Source organism: Panthera tigris, chromosome B1 (genome assembly GCF_018350195.1).
Source record: "Panthera tigris isolate Pti1 chromosome B1, P.tigris_Pti1_mat1.1, whole genome shotgun sequence".
Taxonomy (NCBI): Eukaryota; Metazoa; Chordata; class Mammalia; order Carnivora; family Felidae; genus Panthera; species Panthera tigris.
This window is the reverse complement of record NC_056663.1, coordinates 43,298,005-43,313,343: the sequence shown is the minus strand read 5'-3', so window position 1 is coordinate 43,313,343 and position 15,339 is coordinate 43,298,005. Positions and strand designations below refer to the sequence as shown.

The window sequence follows — 15,339 nt, the reverse complement described above, 5'->3', positions numbered from 1 at the left end:
GATAGATTACCTGTTTCTAGGAATTTATCCATTTCTTGTAGTGTTACGCAATTTGTTGGTGGATAATTGTTATGGAAGTCTCTAATGATACTTTGTATTTCTATGGTATCAATTTCAGTGTCTTTTCTTTTCTTTCATAATTTTATTTTATTGAGTAGTCTAGCTAAAGTTTTGCCATTTTGTTTATCTTTTCAAAATCCATCTCTTGGTTTAATTTATTATTTTCCTATTGTCTCTCTGGTCTCTATTTCATTTATTTCTGCTCTGATCTTTCTTATTTCCTTTCTTCTACTAACTTGGGTCTTAGGTTGTTTTCCTTTTTTAATTCCTTTAGGGGTAAAGTTAGGTTATTTGAGATTTTTTTTAATATAGGCATTTATTGCTGTAAACTTACCTCTTAGAACTGCTTTTGTTATATTGCATATGTTTTGGTATGTTGTTTTTTGTATTTGTTTTTGTTTATTTTAAGATACTTTTTATGATTTCCTTTTTTCCTACTTCTGTGGTCCATTAGTTCAGGTATGATGTTAAATTGTACATTTTGTGGATTTTTCAGTTTTTTTCTCTGAAGTTTCATAACATTGTGCTTGGAAAAGATATTAGATATTATTTCAGTTTCCTTAAATTTCATAAAACTTGCTTTGTGGACCAACATATGTTTTGTCCTGGAGAATGTTCCACATGTGCTTGAGAATATTTTGTTCTTATTGGACATAATGTTCTATATATGTCCTTAAGGTCCATTTGGTTTATAGTTTTATTCAGGCCTGCTATTTTCTTACTAATTTTCCTTCTGATTGCTCTGTCCAATGTCAATAGTAGGGTATTGAAGTCCTCTACTATTATTGAATTGCTGTCTGTTTATCCCTTTGGTCTGTCAATATTTACTTAAGTTTTTAGGCATTCCAATATTTTGAGCATGTGTAGTTACAAGTGTTATATTTTCTTGACCTTTTTTTTTTTTGTGATTGTTTTAATTGAAAGTCTGTTTTATATTACGTAAGTATAGCATACCCTGCTCTCTTTAGGTTACCATTTGCATAGAATAGTTTTTTCTTCCCTATACTTCCAGCCCTTGCATGTCCATAAAGGTAATTTGAGTTTCCTATAGCCAGCTTATTGTTGGGTTCTACAATAGAAATTTGATTGGAAAAAATCCGTTTACATTTAAAGTAATTATTGATAGTTAAAAGGACTTTCTATTGCCATTTTGTTAATCATTTTCTGGTTTGTTTGTTTTAGTTCTTTTTTTCCTTTATTCCTTTCTTACTCTCTTCTTTTGTGATTTATTTTTTGTAGTGCCATTCTTTGTTTCTCTGTATATTTTGTGTATCCACTGTAGGTTTCTTCTTTGTGATTGTTATAAGGCTTACATACAAATTTTTATAGATACAATAGATATAATAGTCTATTTTTTAAGTTTTTATTTTAATTCCAGTTAGTTAACATACAGTGTGTGATAATAGTTTTAGGTATACAATGTAGTAATTCAACAGTTCCATACATCACCCTGGGCTCATCACAAAAAGGGCACTTCTTCATTTTCATCACCTATTTAACCCATACCCCCACCTGCCTCCTCTCTGATAACCATCAGTATGTTTTCTATAATTAAAAGACTGTTTCTTGCTTTGACTATCTCTTATTTTTTCTCCTTTCCTTGTTTGTTTTGTTTCTTAAATTCTACATATGAATGAAAACATATGGTATTTGTCTTTCTCTGTCTAACTTATTTTGCTGAGCTTGTTGTTGCAAATGGCAAGATTTCATTCTTTTTTATGGCTGAATAATATTCTGTTGTATATATGTATATATACCACTTCTTTATTCATTCATCACTTGATGGACACTTAGGCTGATTCCATATCTTGGCTATCGTAAATAATGCTTCAATAAACATCAGGGTGCATGTATCCCTTTAAACTAGTGTTTTTGTATTCTTTGGGTAAGTACCTAGTCATGCGATTATTGGATTGTAAGGTAGTTTTTTATTTCTTTAACTTTTTGTTTACACTTCTAGTAGTTAACATACAGTGTAATGTTAGTTTCAGGTGTACAATACAGTGATTCGACACTTCCATACAACACCTGGTATTAATACTCATCACCTGTAATAATCTATTTTAAGCTGATAATAACCTACCTTCAATCATATACTAAAGCTCTACATTTTAAATTCTCGTTTAATTCCCCCACATTTTGTGCTATTAATGTTATAATTTGCATCTTTTTATATTGTGCATCCTTTAACAAATTATGTAATAATATTTACTTTATAATACTATTGTCTTTTAACTTTTTACTGGAGATAAAAGTATTTTGCCACCATTACAGTATTAGGGAATTATGAATTTGATTATATATTTACACTTACCGGTGCATTTTATACTTTTATGTTTTCTTGAATTATTGTCCTTTCATTTCAATTTGATGAACTCCTTATAGGATTTCTTATAAGACAGGTCTAGAGGTGATGCACTCATTTAGCTTTTATTTATCTGGGAATGTCTTTAACCCTCCTTAATTTCTGAAGGAAATTTTTTGCCTTGTATAGTTTTCTTATCCAGCAGTTTTTTTTTCTGCTGCTTCATTTTTGGTGTATAGAAATGCAAAAGATTTCTGCAAGTTGATTTTATATCCTGTGACTTTGCTGACAGTTTGAGAAGAATAGATGGCTTGTGAAGTCATCAGGCCCAGGATTCTTGTTTGTTGGGAGATTTTTGATAGATGATTCAATTTATTTGCTGGTTATGGGTCTTTTCAAGTTTCCTATTTCTTTCTGTTGCAGTTTTGGTAGTTTGTATGTTTCCAGGAATTTATCCATTTCTTCCAGATTGCCTAGTTTGTTGGCATATAATTTTTCATAGTATTCTCTTGTGGTGTTGGTCCCTTCTATTTCTGTGGTGTTGGTCCCTTCTTTCATTAGTGATTTTTATCTATTTGGGCCCTTTCTCCTTTCTTTTTGATAAGTGTAGCTAGGGGTTTACCAATTTTGTTAATTCTTGCAAAAAACCAGCTTTTAGTTTTGTTGATCTGTTCTACTGGTTTCTTATGTTTATTTCTATATTATTTATTTCTCTAATCTTTATTATTTCTCTTCTATTGGCTTTAGGCTTTATTTGCTGTTCCTTTCCTAGCTCCTTTAGGTGTAAGTTTAGATTGTATATTTAGATTGTATATTTCTTGCTTCTTGAGATAGGCTTGAATTGCAATTTACTTTCCTATTAGGACTACTTTTGCTGCATCCCAAACTGTTGTGTTTTCATTTGTATTTGCTTCCATGTATTTTTAATTTCTTCTTTAATTTCCTGGTTAACCCATTCATACTTCAGTAGGATGTTTTTTAACTTCCATGTTTGAGGGCTTTTTTTTTCCCTTGTGGTTGACTTCAAGTTTCATAGCTTTATGGTCTGAAAATATGCATGGTATGATCTCGATCTTTTTGTATTTATTGAGAGCTGATTTGTGATCCAGTATGTGATCCCTTCTGGTGAATGTCCCATGTACATTTGAAAAGAACGCTTATTCTACTCTTTAGGATGAAATATTCTGAATGCATCTGTTAAGTTCATCTGGTCCACTGTGTTATTCAAAGCCATTGTTTCCTTGTTGATTTTCTGCTTAGGTGATCTGTCCATTGCTGTAAGTGGGGTGTGAAAATCCCTTAATATTATTGTATTATTATCAATGAGTTTCTTTGTGTTTTTTATTAATTTTTTTCTATATTTGGGTGCTCCAAATTAGAGACATAAACTTTTTTTTGTTAGAAAACCATGTTTATTAACATAATCATGAAGCTTTTACATTTATTTATTTTATTTATTTATTATTTATTAAATGTTTATTTTGAGAGAGAGAGAGAGAATGCATGCACGCAAGTGGGGGAGGAGCAGAGATAAAGGGAGAGTGAGAATTCCAAGCAGGCTCCACATTGTCAGCCCAGAGCCACTCGGGACTTGATCTCATGAACTGTGAGATCATGACCTGAGCTGAAATCAAGAGTCAGTCACTGAAGTGACTGAGCTACTCAGGCATCTCAGAAGTTTTTAATCTTAGTCAAAGAAAGTTGAAGTCAAGACGGATATAATATAACTGCTATAACTCTTCTTATACACAGGGAATAATGACAGTCATAAAACCCAAAATAATATGAGACCACAGAGATTCACTGAGGCTATGTTTCTATTTCTGAAAGTGACAAATTCCATTGTTTTATATAATGGCTATGGTAAGCTTTTAAATGAAAGCCCCCACTCCCCATCACTTCCTTAACCTCTCCTTCCATATACAGATTTGGATAAGTGTAAATGGGATACTTTGCCTTATCCGGAAAACTTGTTCTGGAAGAAAGTAGAAGGAAGTTGAAATTTAATAAGGCTTGTGGGATTTTCCAAAGTTCAAAATATTATTGTGACTACTTGTGTGGTTCCCTGCCCCCAAATACATGCCCTACCAGATACTAGAGTGCTTAAAATTTCACAATGGATTTATTACTTTGGGTTTTAAGATGACTTTGGGGCATTGAGAATCTCTCTGGGAGTGATAACACCCAGTATGACACATAGTGAATGTCCAATAGATGTTTGTTTGTTTGTTTTTTATTTTTACTCATTTTATTTATTTTTTAAATTTACATCCAAGTTAGTTAGCATATAGTGCAACAATGAATTCAGGAGTAAATTCCTTAATACTCCTTACCCATTTAGCCCATCCCCCCCCCCCCACAACCCCTTGAGTAACCCTCTGTTTGTTCTCCATTTTTAAGAGTCTCTTATGTTTTGTCCCCCTCCTTGTTTTTATATTATTTTTGCTTCCCTTCCCTTATGTTCATCTGTTTTGTCTGTTACAGTCCTCATATGAGTGAAGTCATATGATATTTGTCTTCCTCTGACTGACTAATTTTGTTTAGCATAATACCCTCTAGTTTCATCCACATAGTTGCAACTGGCAAGATTTCATTCTTTTTGATTACTAATACTCCATTGTATATATATACCACATCTTCTTTATCCATTCATCCACCAATGGACATTTGGGCTCTTTCCATACTTTGGCTATTATCAGTAGTGCTGCTATAAACATTGAGGTGCATGTGCCCTTTGGAAACATCATACCTGTATCCCTTGGATAAATACCTAGTAGTGCAATTGCTGGGTCGTAGGGTAGTTTTATTTTTAATTTTTTGAGGAACCTCCATACTGTTTTCCAGAGTGGCTGCACCAGTTTGCATCAGTGCAAAAGATCTTTCTCCGCATCCTCGCCAACATCTGTTGTATCCTGAGTTGTTCATTTTAGCCATTCTGACAGGTGTGAGGTGGTATCTCATTGTAGTTTTGATCTGTATTTCGCTGATGATGAGTGATGTCGAGCATTTTTTTCATGTGTTGGTTTGGCCATATGGATGTCTTTTTTTGAGAAGTGTCTATACCCATGTCTTTTGCCCATTTCTTCACTGGATTATTTGTTTTTTTGGTGTTGAGTTGGATAAGTTCTTTATACATTTTGGATACTAACCCTGTATCTGATATGTCATTTGCAAATATCTTCTTCCATTCTGTCGGTTGCCTTTTAGTTTTGCTGATTGTTTCCTTTGCTGTGCAGAAGCTTTTTATTTTGATGAGGTCCCAATAGTTCATTTTTGCTTTTGTTTCCTTTGCTTCCAGAGATGCGTTGAGTAAGAAGTTGCTGCAGCTGAGGTCAAAGAGGTTTTTGCCTGCTTTCTCCTCGAGGATTTTGATGGCTTCCTGTCTTGCATTGAGGTCTTTCATCCATTTTGAGTTTATTTTTGTGTATGGTGTAAGAAAGTGGTCCAGGTTCATTCATCTGCATGTCGCTGTCCAGTTTTCCCAGCACCACTTGCTGAAGAGACTGTCTTTATGCCATTGGATATTCTTTCCTGCCCTGTCAAAGATTTGTTGGCCATACGTATGTGAGTCCATTTCTGGGTTCTCTATTCTGTTCCATTGATCTGAGTGTCTGTTCTTGTGCCAGTACCATACTGTCTTGATGATTACAGCTTTGTAGTATAGCTTGGAGTCTGGGATTGTGATGCCTCCTGCTTTGGCTTTCTTTTTCAAGATCACTTTGGCTATTTGGGGTCTTTTCTGGTTCCATACAAATTTTAGGATTATTTGTTCTAGCTGTGAAGAATGCTGGTGTTACTTTGATAGGGATTGCATTCAATATGTAGATTGTTTTGGGTAGTATCGACATTTTAACAATATTTGTTCTTCCTATCCAGGAGCATGGAATCTTTTTCCATTTTTTTGTGTCTTCCTCAATTTCTTTCATAAGCTTTCTATAGTTTTCAGTGTATAGATTTTTCACCTCTTTGGTTAGATTTATTCCTAGGTATTTTATGGTTTTTGGTGCTACTGTAAATGGGATCAATTCCTTGATTTCTCTTTCTGTCACTTCAACCAATTTCTGTGCATTAACTTTATATCCTACAACTTTGCTGAATTCATGGATCAGTTCTAGCCATTTTTTTGAGGAATCTTTTGGGTTTTCCATGTAGAGTATCATGTCATCTGCGAAGAGTGAAAGTTTGACCTCCTCCTGGCTGATTTGGATGCCTTTTATTTCTTTGTGCTATCTGATTGCTGAAGCTAAGACTTCCAATACTATGTTGAATAACAGTGGTGAGAGTAGACATCCCTGTCTTGTTCCTGACCTTAGGTGGAAAGCTCTCAGTTTTTCCCCATTGAGGGTGATATTAGTGTTGGGTCTTTTGTATATGGTTTTTATGATCTTGATGTATGATCCTTCTATCCCTACTTTCCTGAGGGTTTTTATTTTTAATCCATTCTGATAACTTATATCTTTTGATTGGAGCCTTTAGTCCATTTATACTCTGAGTAATTATTGAAAGAGATGAATTTGGTGCCAATGTGTTACCTGTAGAATTGATATTTCTGGTAATGTCCTTTGGTCCTTTCTAGCCTTTGTTGCTTTTGTTCTTTTTTTTTTTTTCTGACTCAAAGGTTCCCCCTTAAAATTTCTTTGTAGGGCTGGTTTAGTGGTCATGAAGTACTTTAGTTTTTGTTTGGGAAACTCTTTTCTACCTTCTATATTGAATGGCAGCCTTGCTGGATAGAGTATTTTTGGCTGCATATTGTTTACATTCAGCACATTGAATATATCTTACCACTCCTTTCTGGCTGCCAAGTTTCTGTGGAAAGATCTGCTGTGAACCTGATCCCAACCTGATGCCTTATAGTTTAGGGGCTTTTAATTTTTTTCAGGATTCTTTCCTTGTCTTTGTATTTTGTGAGTTTGACTATGATATGTTTTGGTGATGGCTGGCCTTTGTTGAATTTAATGGGAGTTCTTGGTGCTTCTTGGAACACAGATTTGAAGTCTGTGTTCTTCCTCAGATTAGGGAAGTTTTCTGTGATAAATGGCTTACATAAACCTTCTGCCCCTTTTTTCTCTCTTTATCTTCTGGCACTCCTACTATACAAAGGTCATTATGTTTTAATAAGTAATTGAGTTCCCTAATTCTGCTTTTGTGTCCCTGATCTTTGTTTCCCTCTTCTTTCCAGCTTCATTATTTTCCATAATTTTATCTTCTATATCACTAATTCACTCCTCTGCCTTACGCATCCTCATTTTTATGGCCTCCATTTGGGTTTGCATATTGGTAATAGCATTTTTAATTTCAGCCTGACTAGATTTTAGCTCTTTTAGCTCTGCAGAAAGGGATTATCTGATGTATTCTATGCTTTTGCAAAGCTGCCTAGTATCCTTATCATTGTTCTTTTAAATTCTAGTTCAGATATCTTACTTATAACTACATTTACTAAGACCCTGGCTATCATTTCTTCTTTTCTTTCTTTTGAGTTGAATTCCTCCATCTTGTCATTTTGGAGGAAGAAAAAACAACAACAACAACAACAACAACAACAACAACAACAATAATAGAATGAAATAAAAACAAAAATTGTGCAAAAATCAAATAAAGGAAGCTAGATCCTAGGTGTGTTTTGGTCTTCCTGTTAACACAAGCTTGATAGAAAACAAAGAAAAGAGCAAAAAATAAAAATTTTAAAAATAAAAAATAAAATAAAAAATTTTGCTCTTTCTGCATCCAAGACACAAAAGAAAAATAACAACAACAGTAAAAACCAACAACAACAATGAAAAATGAATAAACAAATTACAAACAAAAAATCCCAAATGAAGCTAGATCCAGTTTCCCCTAGAGCTAAAACTTTGCAGCAGTCTGTGGGTGGTAGATTAAGTTCGTGGAAGGGATTCACGCTTGTCTTCTGAGGGAGGAGCTTGCTGTTCTGATTCTCAATCCTACTTGCTCTAGTGGAGATGTGCCTCGAGGGCCGGGGGTGTGTGGGCTCTTGGTGTAACAGCTCCATTCTCCATTTGGTCGTGCTTTTTAGCTTCCTGGTGTCCGACAGTATTGGTGGACTAAAGGTGAAAATGGCTTCACACTACTGTCAAGTCTCCAGAGTAGGAAATTCATGCCCTCACAGACACAGGATTGCATATCAGTCACCGCTCTTATATCCCCCACTTCTGTCAGCACCCTGCCTTCCCCTGTGTCCCAGCTGTCTGCCTACCAGGCAGCATCTCTTTCCAGAATTTTATATCAGGTATGGTTGTGTTTCAAAATACTTCAGAAGACCCTTGGGATTTGGACACAGTGATCTTCTGGGGGAGGGTGTCACCACACTGTGGCCAGCATGTCTCAGGAAATAGTCATGCCACTGCTCAGTGGCAGGGGCTCAGAGTTAATGGGAAGTCACAACACACAACTGGCACCAGGGTATGCTGCCTTCAGCCAGTGTCTGTGTTCCTTTACGGGTGAATGGGTGAAGGTGGCAGCTTGATGGTGCCAGCCCTGTCTTTTGCCCACAGAGAGGCTGTATCATCTCTACCAAGCATACTCCAAGCAGGGGAACTGCTTCTCCTTGAGCAACCCAGGTTATCCTCAGATGGCTCTGCACACTCCAGGGGCTCCACCCTGCTTCCTCCTGGGAACACCACCAGGGGCTGACCTCTGAAACTTCAGACTCTGTGCTCCACTGTTCGTAGAAAATACTGGTGGTATTGAAACTGTCCTTTTTCCTCTGTCAGTGGTTTTGGGGAACAGTTTTCTTATGCAGTCCCCTATGGATGTTTTCACTCTTTCTCTCTTGCTGCTTTCAGGGGGGAGTGCTTTCTTATGCAAATCTGATGCACTTCTCCTCCTACCTCCCATCTTTCTCCTCTCTGGGAAAACGGCTGTCTCCCCTCTGTGGCACTGGCACTGTGGCTATTCTCTCCCCCAGTTCACCTCTTTGCACCATGTACCTGTTGTGTTCTCTCCCTCAAATTATACAGATTGTTCTGTTAGTCCTCAGATCAATTCCCTAGGTATTCAAAATACCTTGATGTCCATCTAGCTGTTCAAGGGACATCTAGATGTCCATCTAGATGTTCAAGGGACAAGACAAACCCAGGATCCCCTTACTACACCATATTAACTGCCCCAAGCCATAGGCTCTCTTTAATATTTTTTCTTTTTTCTTCTTCTGACTGGATAATTTTATTTTATTTTATTTTTTTTTTTAACTTTTTTTTTTAACGTTTATTTATTTTTGAGACAGAGAGAGACAGAGCATGAAGGGGGAAGGGTCAGAGAGAGAGGGAGACACAGAATCTGAAACAGGCTCCAGGCTCTGAGCTGTCAGCACAGAGCCTGATGCGGCGCTCGAACTCAGGGACCGTGAGATCATGACCTGAGCCGAAGTCGGACACTTAACCGACTGAGCCACCCAGGCGCCCCTGACTGGATAATTTTAAATGATTGCCCTTGAGTTAACTGTTTCTTCTGCTTGATCAGCTGTGCCTTTAAAGCTTTTTAATAGAATTTTTCAGTTCAATCATTGTATTCTTCAGATCTAGAATTTCTTCTGTTTGGTTCTTTTTTAAAAAAATTTTCTCTTCTTTGTGAAACTTCTCATTTCATTCATGTATTGTTTTCCTGATTTTGTTTATGTCTATCTGTGCTCTCTTGTCTGAGCTTATGATGATTATTTTTAATTTTTTGTCAGACACTTTGTACATTTCCATTTCTTTCATTTGTCTTCCACAAGACCTCTGTTGTTGGCATCATGTTTCCTTGATTCTTGATGTTTCTTGAAGTCTTGAACTGCTGCCTTCACAATGGAAGTGTTTCACATCTCTTCTAGTGTTTACTAGCTGGCTTCGAGAGAGAAAGAAACCAGTCAGTAGTCAGACCAACTAGAGTTTTGGGGGTCTCTCAGACCTTTTTTATGGGTGTGCTTGTTCCACTCCTCTTCCCGGGTTGTTTCACACCTCCAGAGGGCCGGAGTTTAGGGTTGTACACCTTCTCTCAATCCCAGAAAGTCAGTATGGCTATGGAGAGCCCCTCAGAAAATTTCCATAAAACAGTGCCCTGAAGTGTTCAAGGTTGTGCAATTCAGCAAAGTCCAGCCAGGTGCTGATATCCATGTGTTGTCTGCAGGATTGTGCCCACTTGTTGGAGCCTCATGTGTGCCATCTGCTGGAGAGTTTGTCGTTCTGGCGACAGGTTGTGAGTGTGGAGTACTGGGGGTGTTAGTTGGCTTGTTGTGGGTGTCCTCAGATAATGCATCCTGTTGGCTCATGGGTGAGGTTCTTGCTGAAGTCTGTAAGACAGTTAATTAGATATGTGGCTGGTTGTTGTAATCTATGTGCTAGTTGATGTGAACCCCCATCTCTTTTCCCTAGTCCTTGGTATCTCAAGACTATTTAAGTATGCCAATTCCCTAAGTGGTCTGAGTCGGGTGAGAAAAAGTAAATCTCTTGGACAGTGTTTTGCAGGGCTGGGGAAACCAGCTTCTCATCACTTTTATTTTCCTCTGTCAGAGAAATCACAAGCCAAGAGTCTCTCTTGGCATTGAGCGGTGCCACCTTGAGGAATGGATAATGTGGGTAAAATGAAACTGTTCTTACCATCTTCCAATGAATCTACTCTCAGATTTTTTGCTTCATGTGGGGACTAGAACCTTTCAGCCAGATTGTCATTCAAGGTAGTTGTTAAAACAGGCATTTCTGTGAGGATATGCAGCCAGGAATCTCCTATTCTAACATTTGCTGATGTTACTCTCCTCTTCTTTTCCATTATTTGATATAATTTAGTCATAATTATTCATATTAAGGGTAACTTTAAAAAAATTGACTAACCTATCAAACACAAAAAGTATAGAAGATTACTAAGTTTCCTGACATTGATGCATCAAAAGGGAAAAACTTAAACCAGTTGTATCAACAGGGATATGTGAACAAGTGCTATTGAGACTGGAATAGTCGTTGGGCCTAATTATCAAAAGGGACATAGCCCAAGCTATGAATTTTCTGATATACATAATACTCTCTTTACTATGCAGTCAAGGCTGGTGTGGTGGTCAGAGGCAATAAATTAACCCACCCATTCCTTATTAGTTGTGTAAAGGGTCATAGCCCTGACAATGAATGACACATTACATGTAAAGACTGAAAGTCTTGGCAAAAAATAAAAATAAATTAAAAACAAAATAAAAAAACAAAAAAGATTTTAAGAGAAAGCACTTCAGAAACAAGGAGTCAGCCATTTTTAAGTTTTAGGGCCATTTTGGAATTAGGGAGCCAAGTAAAGAAAAATTAACACCTCTTAATAAAGGAGCAAGTAGGATGATAAAACATTTGAGGAACTGCACATTTATAAGTGTATTGAAAAAGAAGTTGGGTGAAAGAAGCCAATCTGAAAAAGTTACAGACTCTATGATTCCAAATATATGACATTCTGGAAAAGGTCAGACTACAAAAAGGACCATAAAAAGATCAGTGATTTCCAGGGACTGAAGGGGAGATGAATGGGCAGAGCATGAAGGATTTTTAGGGCAGTGAAAATACTTTGTAAGATACCATAACAATAGATACGTGTCATTATACATATGTTTAAGCCCATAAAATATATAACAACAAGAAAGAACTTTCATGTAAACTATGGACTTTGAGTGATTATGATGTGTCACATAAGTTCATCAATTGTAACAAATATACCACTCCAGTTGGAGATGTTGATTAGAGGGGAGGCTTTGTATGTGCTGATCAAGGGTTATATGGGAAGTCTCTGTACTTACCCCTCATATTTTCTGTGGCCCTTAAACTGCTATAAAAGACAGTCATAACAATAGAGGAAATTAGAATAAATGTAATATTTCCATTTATACATATTTATAACAGGAAGCATATTTTAAAGAAAGTAATATTAATACTTTTTCATTATACTTATATGTATTTTCCTTTAGAAACAATTTTGATCATTGTTTTTTATTTGATTGTTAACTCTATAAGCTTGGGTGACACAAGTATTGTGTTTTGTCTTCCCACCCATCACTTGAAGAATTTGTGTCAGAATTGCTATATATTGCAAATACTTGCCAACATGGAAAAAAGTATACAGAAAACCTATTTTGGGGAGTGGTGAATGTTACAGAGGTTGAGCCTCTAGGACCTTTGAAAGCTAGAACAAATTTGACTTGGTCTGCATAGGATAGTGATGATAGCGATGAGAAACTGGGGCTTAGGTTGAGGAAAGGGTTTGCAGTGATGATATTTGGGTATTTGTTGGTGAAGACAGGTATACAGGAAATGAATCCTGAAGCTATTAGCTAAAGCATAAGTGCTAAAGAGATCAGAGATATGTAATTGAGGACATTATTTTTTTTTACAGTTGTTTACAATATGATATGTGAAATAAACATTTCCTGTGTGTCCTTAAATTACCTTTAAAAACATCTAGAAACTGTTTTCTAAATCTTTATCATGTATATTTATTGTTTTGTAAATGGTTGATTTCTGCTTTAAGGAACAGCATATGGAGAAACCATGTGAGCATAGCCATAATGGGTTGGAAGTAACTTTTTTGAAAGTAATTTTTATGTTAATTCCTTAGCCGTGCTTTTTGTCTTTCTTTTTTTTTTTTAAAAAATAATTATGGTAGTCTACTTATCTTTGAGTTTCTCACTTCTCTCACGAGCATTATCCACTCCTTTATCCACAGTAAATTTACTTTTTAAAATTTCTGTGCAATGCTCAAGTAGTTAATAAGAAGACTTAATTTTCTCATTGGTCTTAGCAACTTAGGAAAAAGTAAATGAGTGAAAATTTAAAACTTGAAGGGAAGTAGAACTTGAGTATCATTGATGCATAATCTTTTCTTATGTTCCTTTTCCCTTCTAGCTAAAATCAATTGGTATACAGTGTAGGAAATCATATGATGAATGTGATTTCACTGAATATTGCAATGGAGTTTCCCCACACTGTATGCCTGACACTTATGCACGTAATGGACAAAGTTGTGATTCAGGCGATTCCTTCTGTTACAAAGGACGATGTCGCATATTTACCAAACAGTGTAAAGAATTGATTGGAGGAGGTAATGACCATAACTTTCTCCTTAGTTCCTAAATTCTGATTATTACAAGCTTTGTTATTCAATTTTATAGAACAAAAGTAAATGTGATTTTTAATGAGTGACATCTTGCCTAGTGTGTATTAGTGTTAAAGGAAATAAAATTTTCTTGATTCTGAAAAATGAAAAAAAACCCCAGAATTTATATGGAATTCTTGTTTGCAAAGGAAGAAACCTCAAGTGGAAATGCAACTTGTCAGAATATTATATAGAATTTGTGGTGGTGGGGTTTAGTTTAGGCTTAAATGAAACAAGCGTTTTTACTAGAACAAAGCAGAGCTCACCAAAGCCAGTAGGGAGATTCAAGACACCCTCTCGTTAGAGATTCTTACCACAGTGCAGTGCCTTACAAGCAGGGAGAAAACATCTAGCTCTCAGCTTCACCCAGCAGAGAAGGATTTGCTTAGATGTCCAACATGCATACATTTTCAAGGGGGATGCCCAAACATCTGGAATCTGTCCTGCCAGTTCTGGGAGCTCTGATGGGTCTGAACTGTCTAGATGTCCAGGGGCAACAGGGGTGGCAGCTTGAGCTATTAGACATCAATGGTACTCCTCCTGCTCACCACCAAGTGAGTAGATAAATAATCCTAGTTCCCAGCTTTCTATTTGGGAGGCAAAGACTTGATCCATTAGTCCAGATCCCCAAGTACCAAACAGAAATCATGACGCTTATAATACACTAACAACTGAAAAATGCGTTAGAGGTATTCAACAGCAGACTAGATCAAGCAAACAAAATGACCAATGAACTCAAGGAGAAGTCACTGGAAATGATTAAGTAAGAACAGCAAATAAGATAAAGGAATGAGAAGCAGTGACTTAAAGGACTTATGGAGCACCATTAGTGGGACTATATGCATTATGAGAGTTCCAGAAAAAAGAACAGAGAAGAAAAGGATCAGAAAGCACATTTGGGGCACCTGGGTAGCTCAGTCTGTTGAACATCTGACTCTTGGTTTTGGCTCACATTTGGTTTGTGGGATCAAGCCCCACATTGGGTTCTGAACTGACAGTGTGGAGCCTGCTTGGTATTCTCTCTCCCCCACTCATGCTTGCTCTCTCTCTTTCCCTCTCTCTCTCTCACTCTTCCTAAAAATAAACAAATAAACTTTAAAAAAGAAAGAAAGAAAGCATATTCTAAGAAATAATGGTTAAAAAATTCCAAAGCTGGAAGAAGGAAATGAGATATCCAGATTGAGAAAGACCAAATAACCTCAAATAAGATAAACCCAAAGAAATCCATAAAATACATTATAATAAAATTGCCAAAATTCAAAGACAAAGAGAGAATTTTTTAAGTAGAAAAAAAAAGTAAGTTTTTACATCCAAAGGAACCCCCATAGGACTATGAGGAAAGTTTTCACCAGAAATCTTACAGTCCAGAAGGTAGTGGGAAGATATATTCAAAGCACTGAAAGAAAAAGCTGCCAACAAAGAATATTATATCAGGCAAAACTGACTTTCAAAAATTAAGGGGATATAAAATCTTTCCAGACAAACAAAAGCCAAATGAATTCGTGACCACTAGACCTGCCTTACACAAAATGCTAAAGGTAGTAATGCTAGCATTATGGTGGCATAAGACATCCTTCTTTTTGTGTTTCCCTTTTAACAAAAAATCCACATATATTTATTATATATCAGGTCTATTTTAGGAAGAACAGAAGATGGGAAAATTGTTCCCAAGCTCTAAGAAATTAAATTTTAGATGTAAACACCTAAAAGATGATGTTAAGAGTAAAATACTAATTAGTAATGGGCTTCTGAGTAAGAAAATAGTGCAAATGAAGCTTTAAAAATGTTTTAGCTGAATTATTTTAAATAATATATAAGACAATGTCTACATATAAAATGAAATGGGTTCTTTTGTCTTTCCA

General features: G+C 36.1%; 1 protein-coding gene across 6 annotated transcripts in view; it reads left to right on the top strand.

The window, feature by feature from the left end:
* The window catches only part of LOC102970010 (disintegrin and metalloproteinase domain-containing protein 5-like), a 134,898-nt gene that overhangs the window by 77,972 nt on the left and 41,587 nt on the right, over window positions 1-15,339 (top strand). For all 6 annotated transcript variants that reach the window (XM_015544285.2, XM_042983407.1, XM_007097059.3 and 3 more), the window contains one exon: window positions 13,228-13,423. In XM_015544285.2, the coding sequence (XP_015399771.2) occupies window positions 13,228-13,423 (196 nt within the window). The remainder of the gene's footprint in view (window positions 1-13,227; window positions 13,424-15,339) is intronic.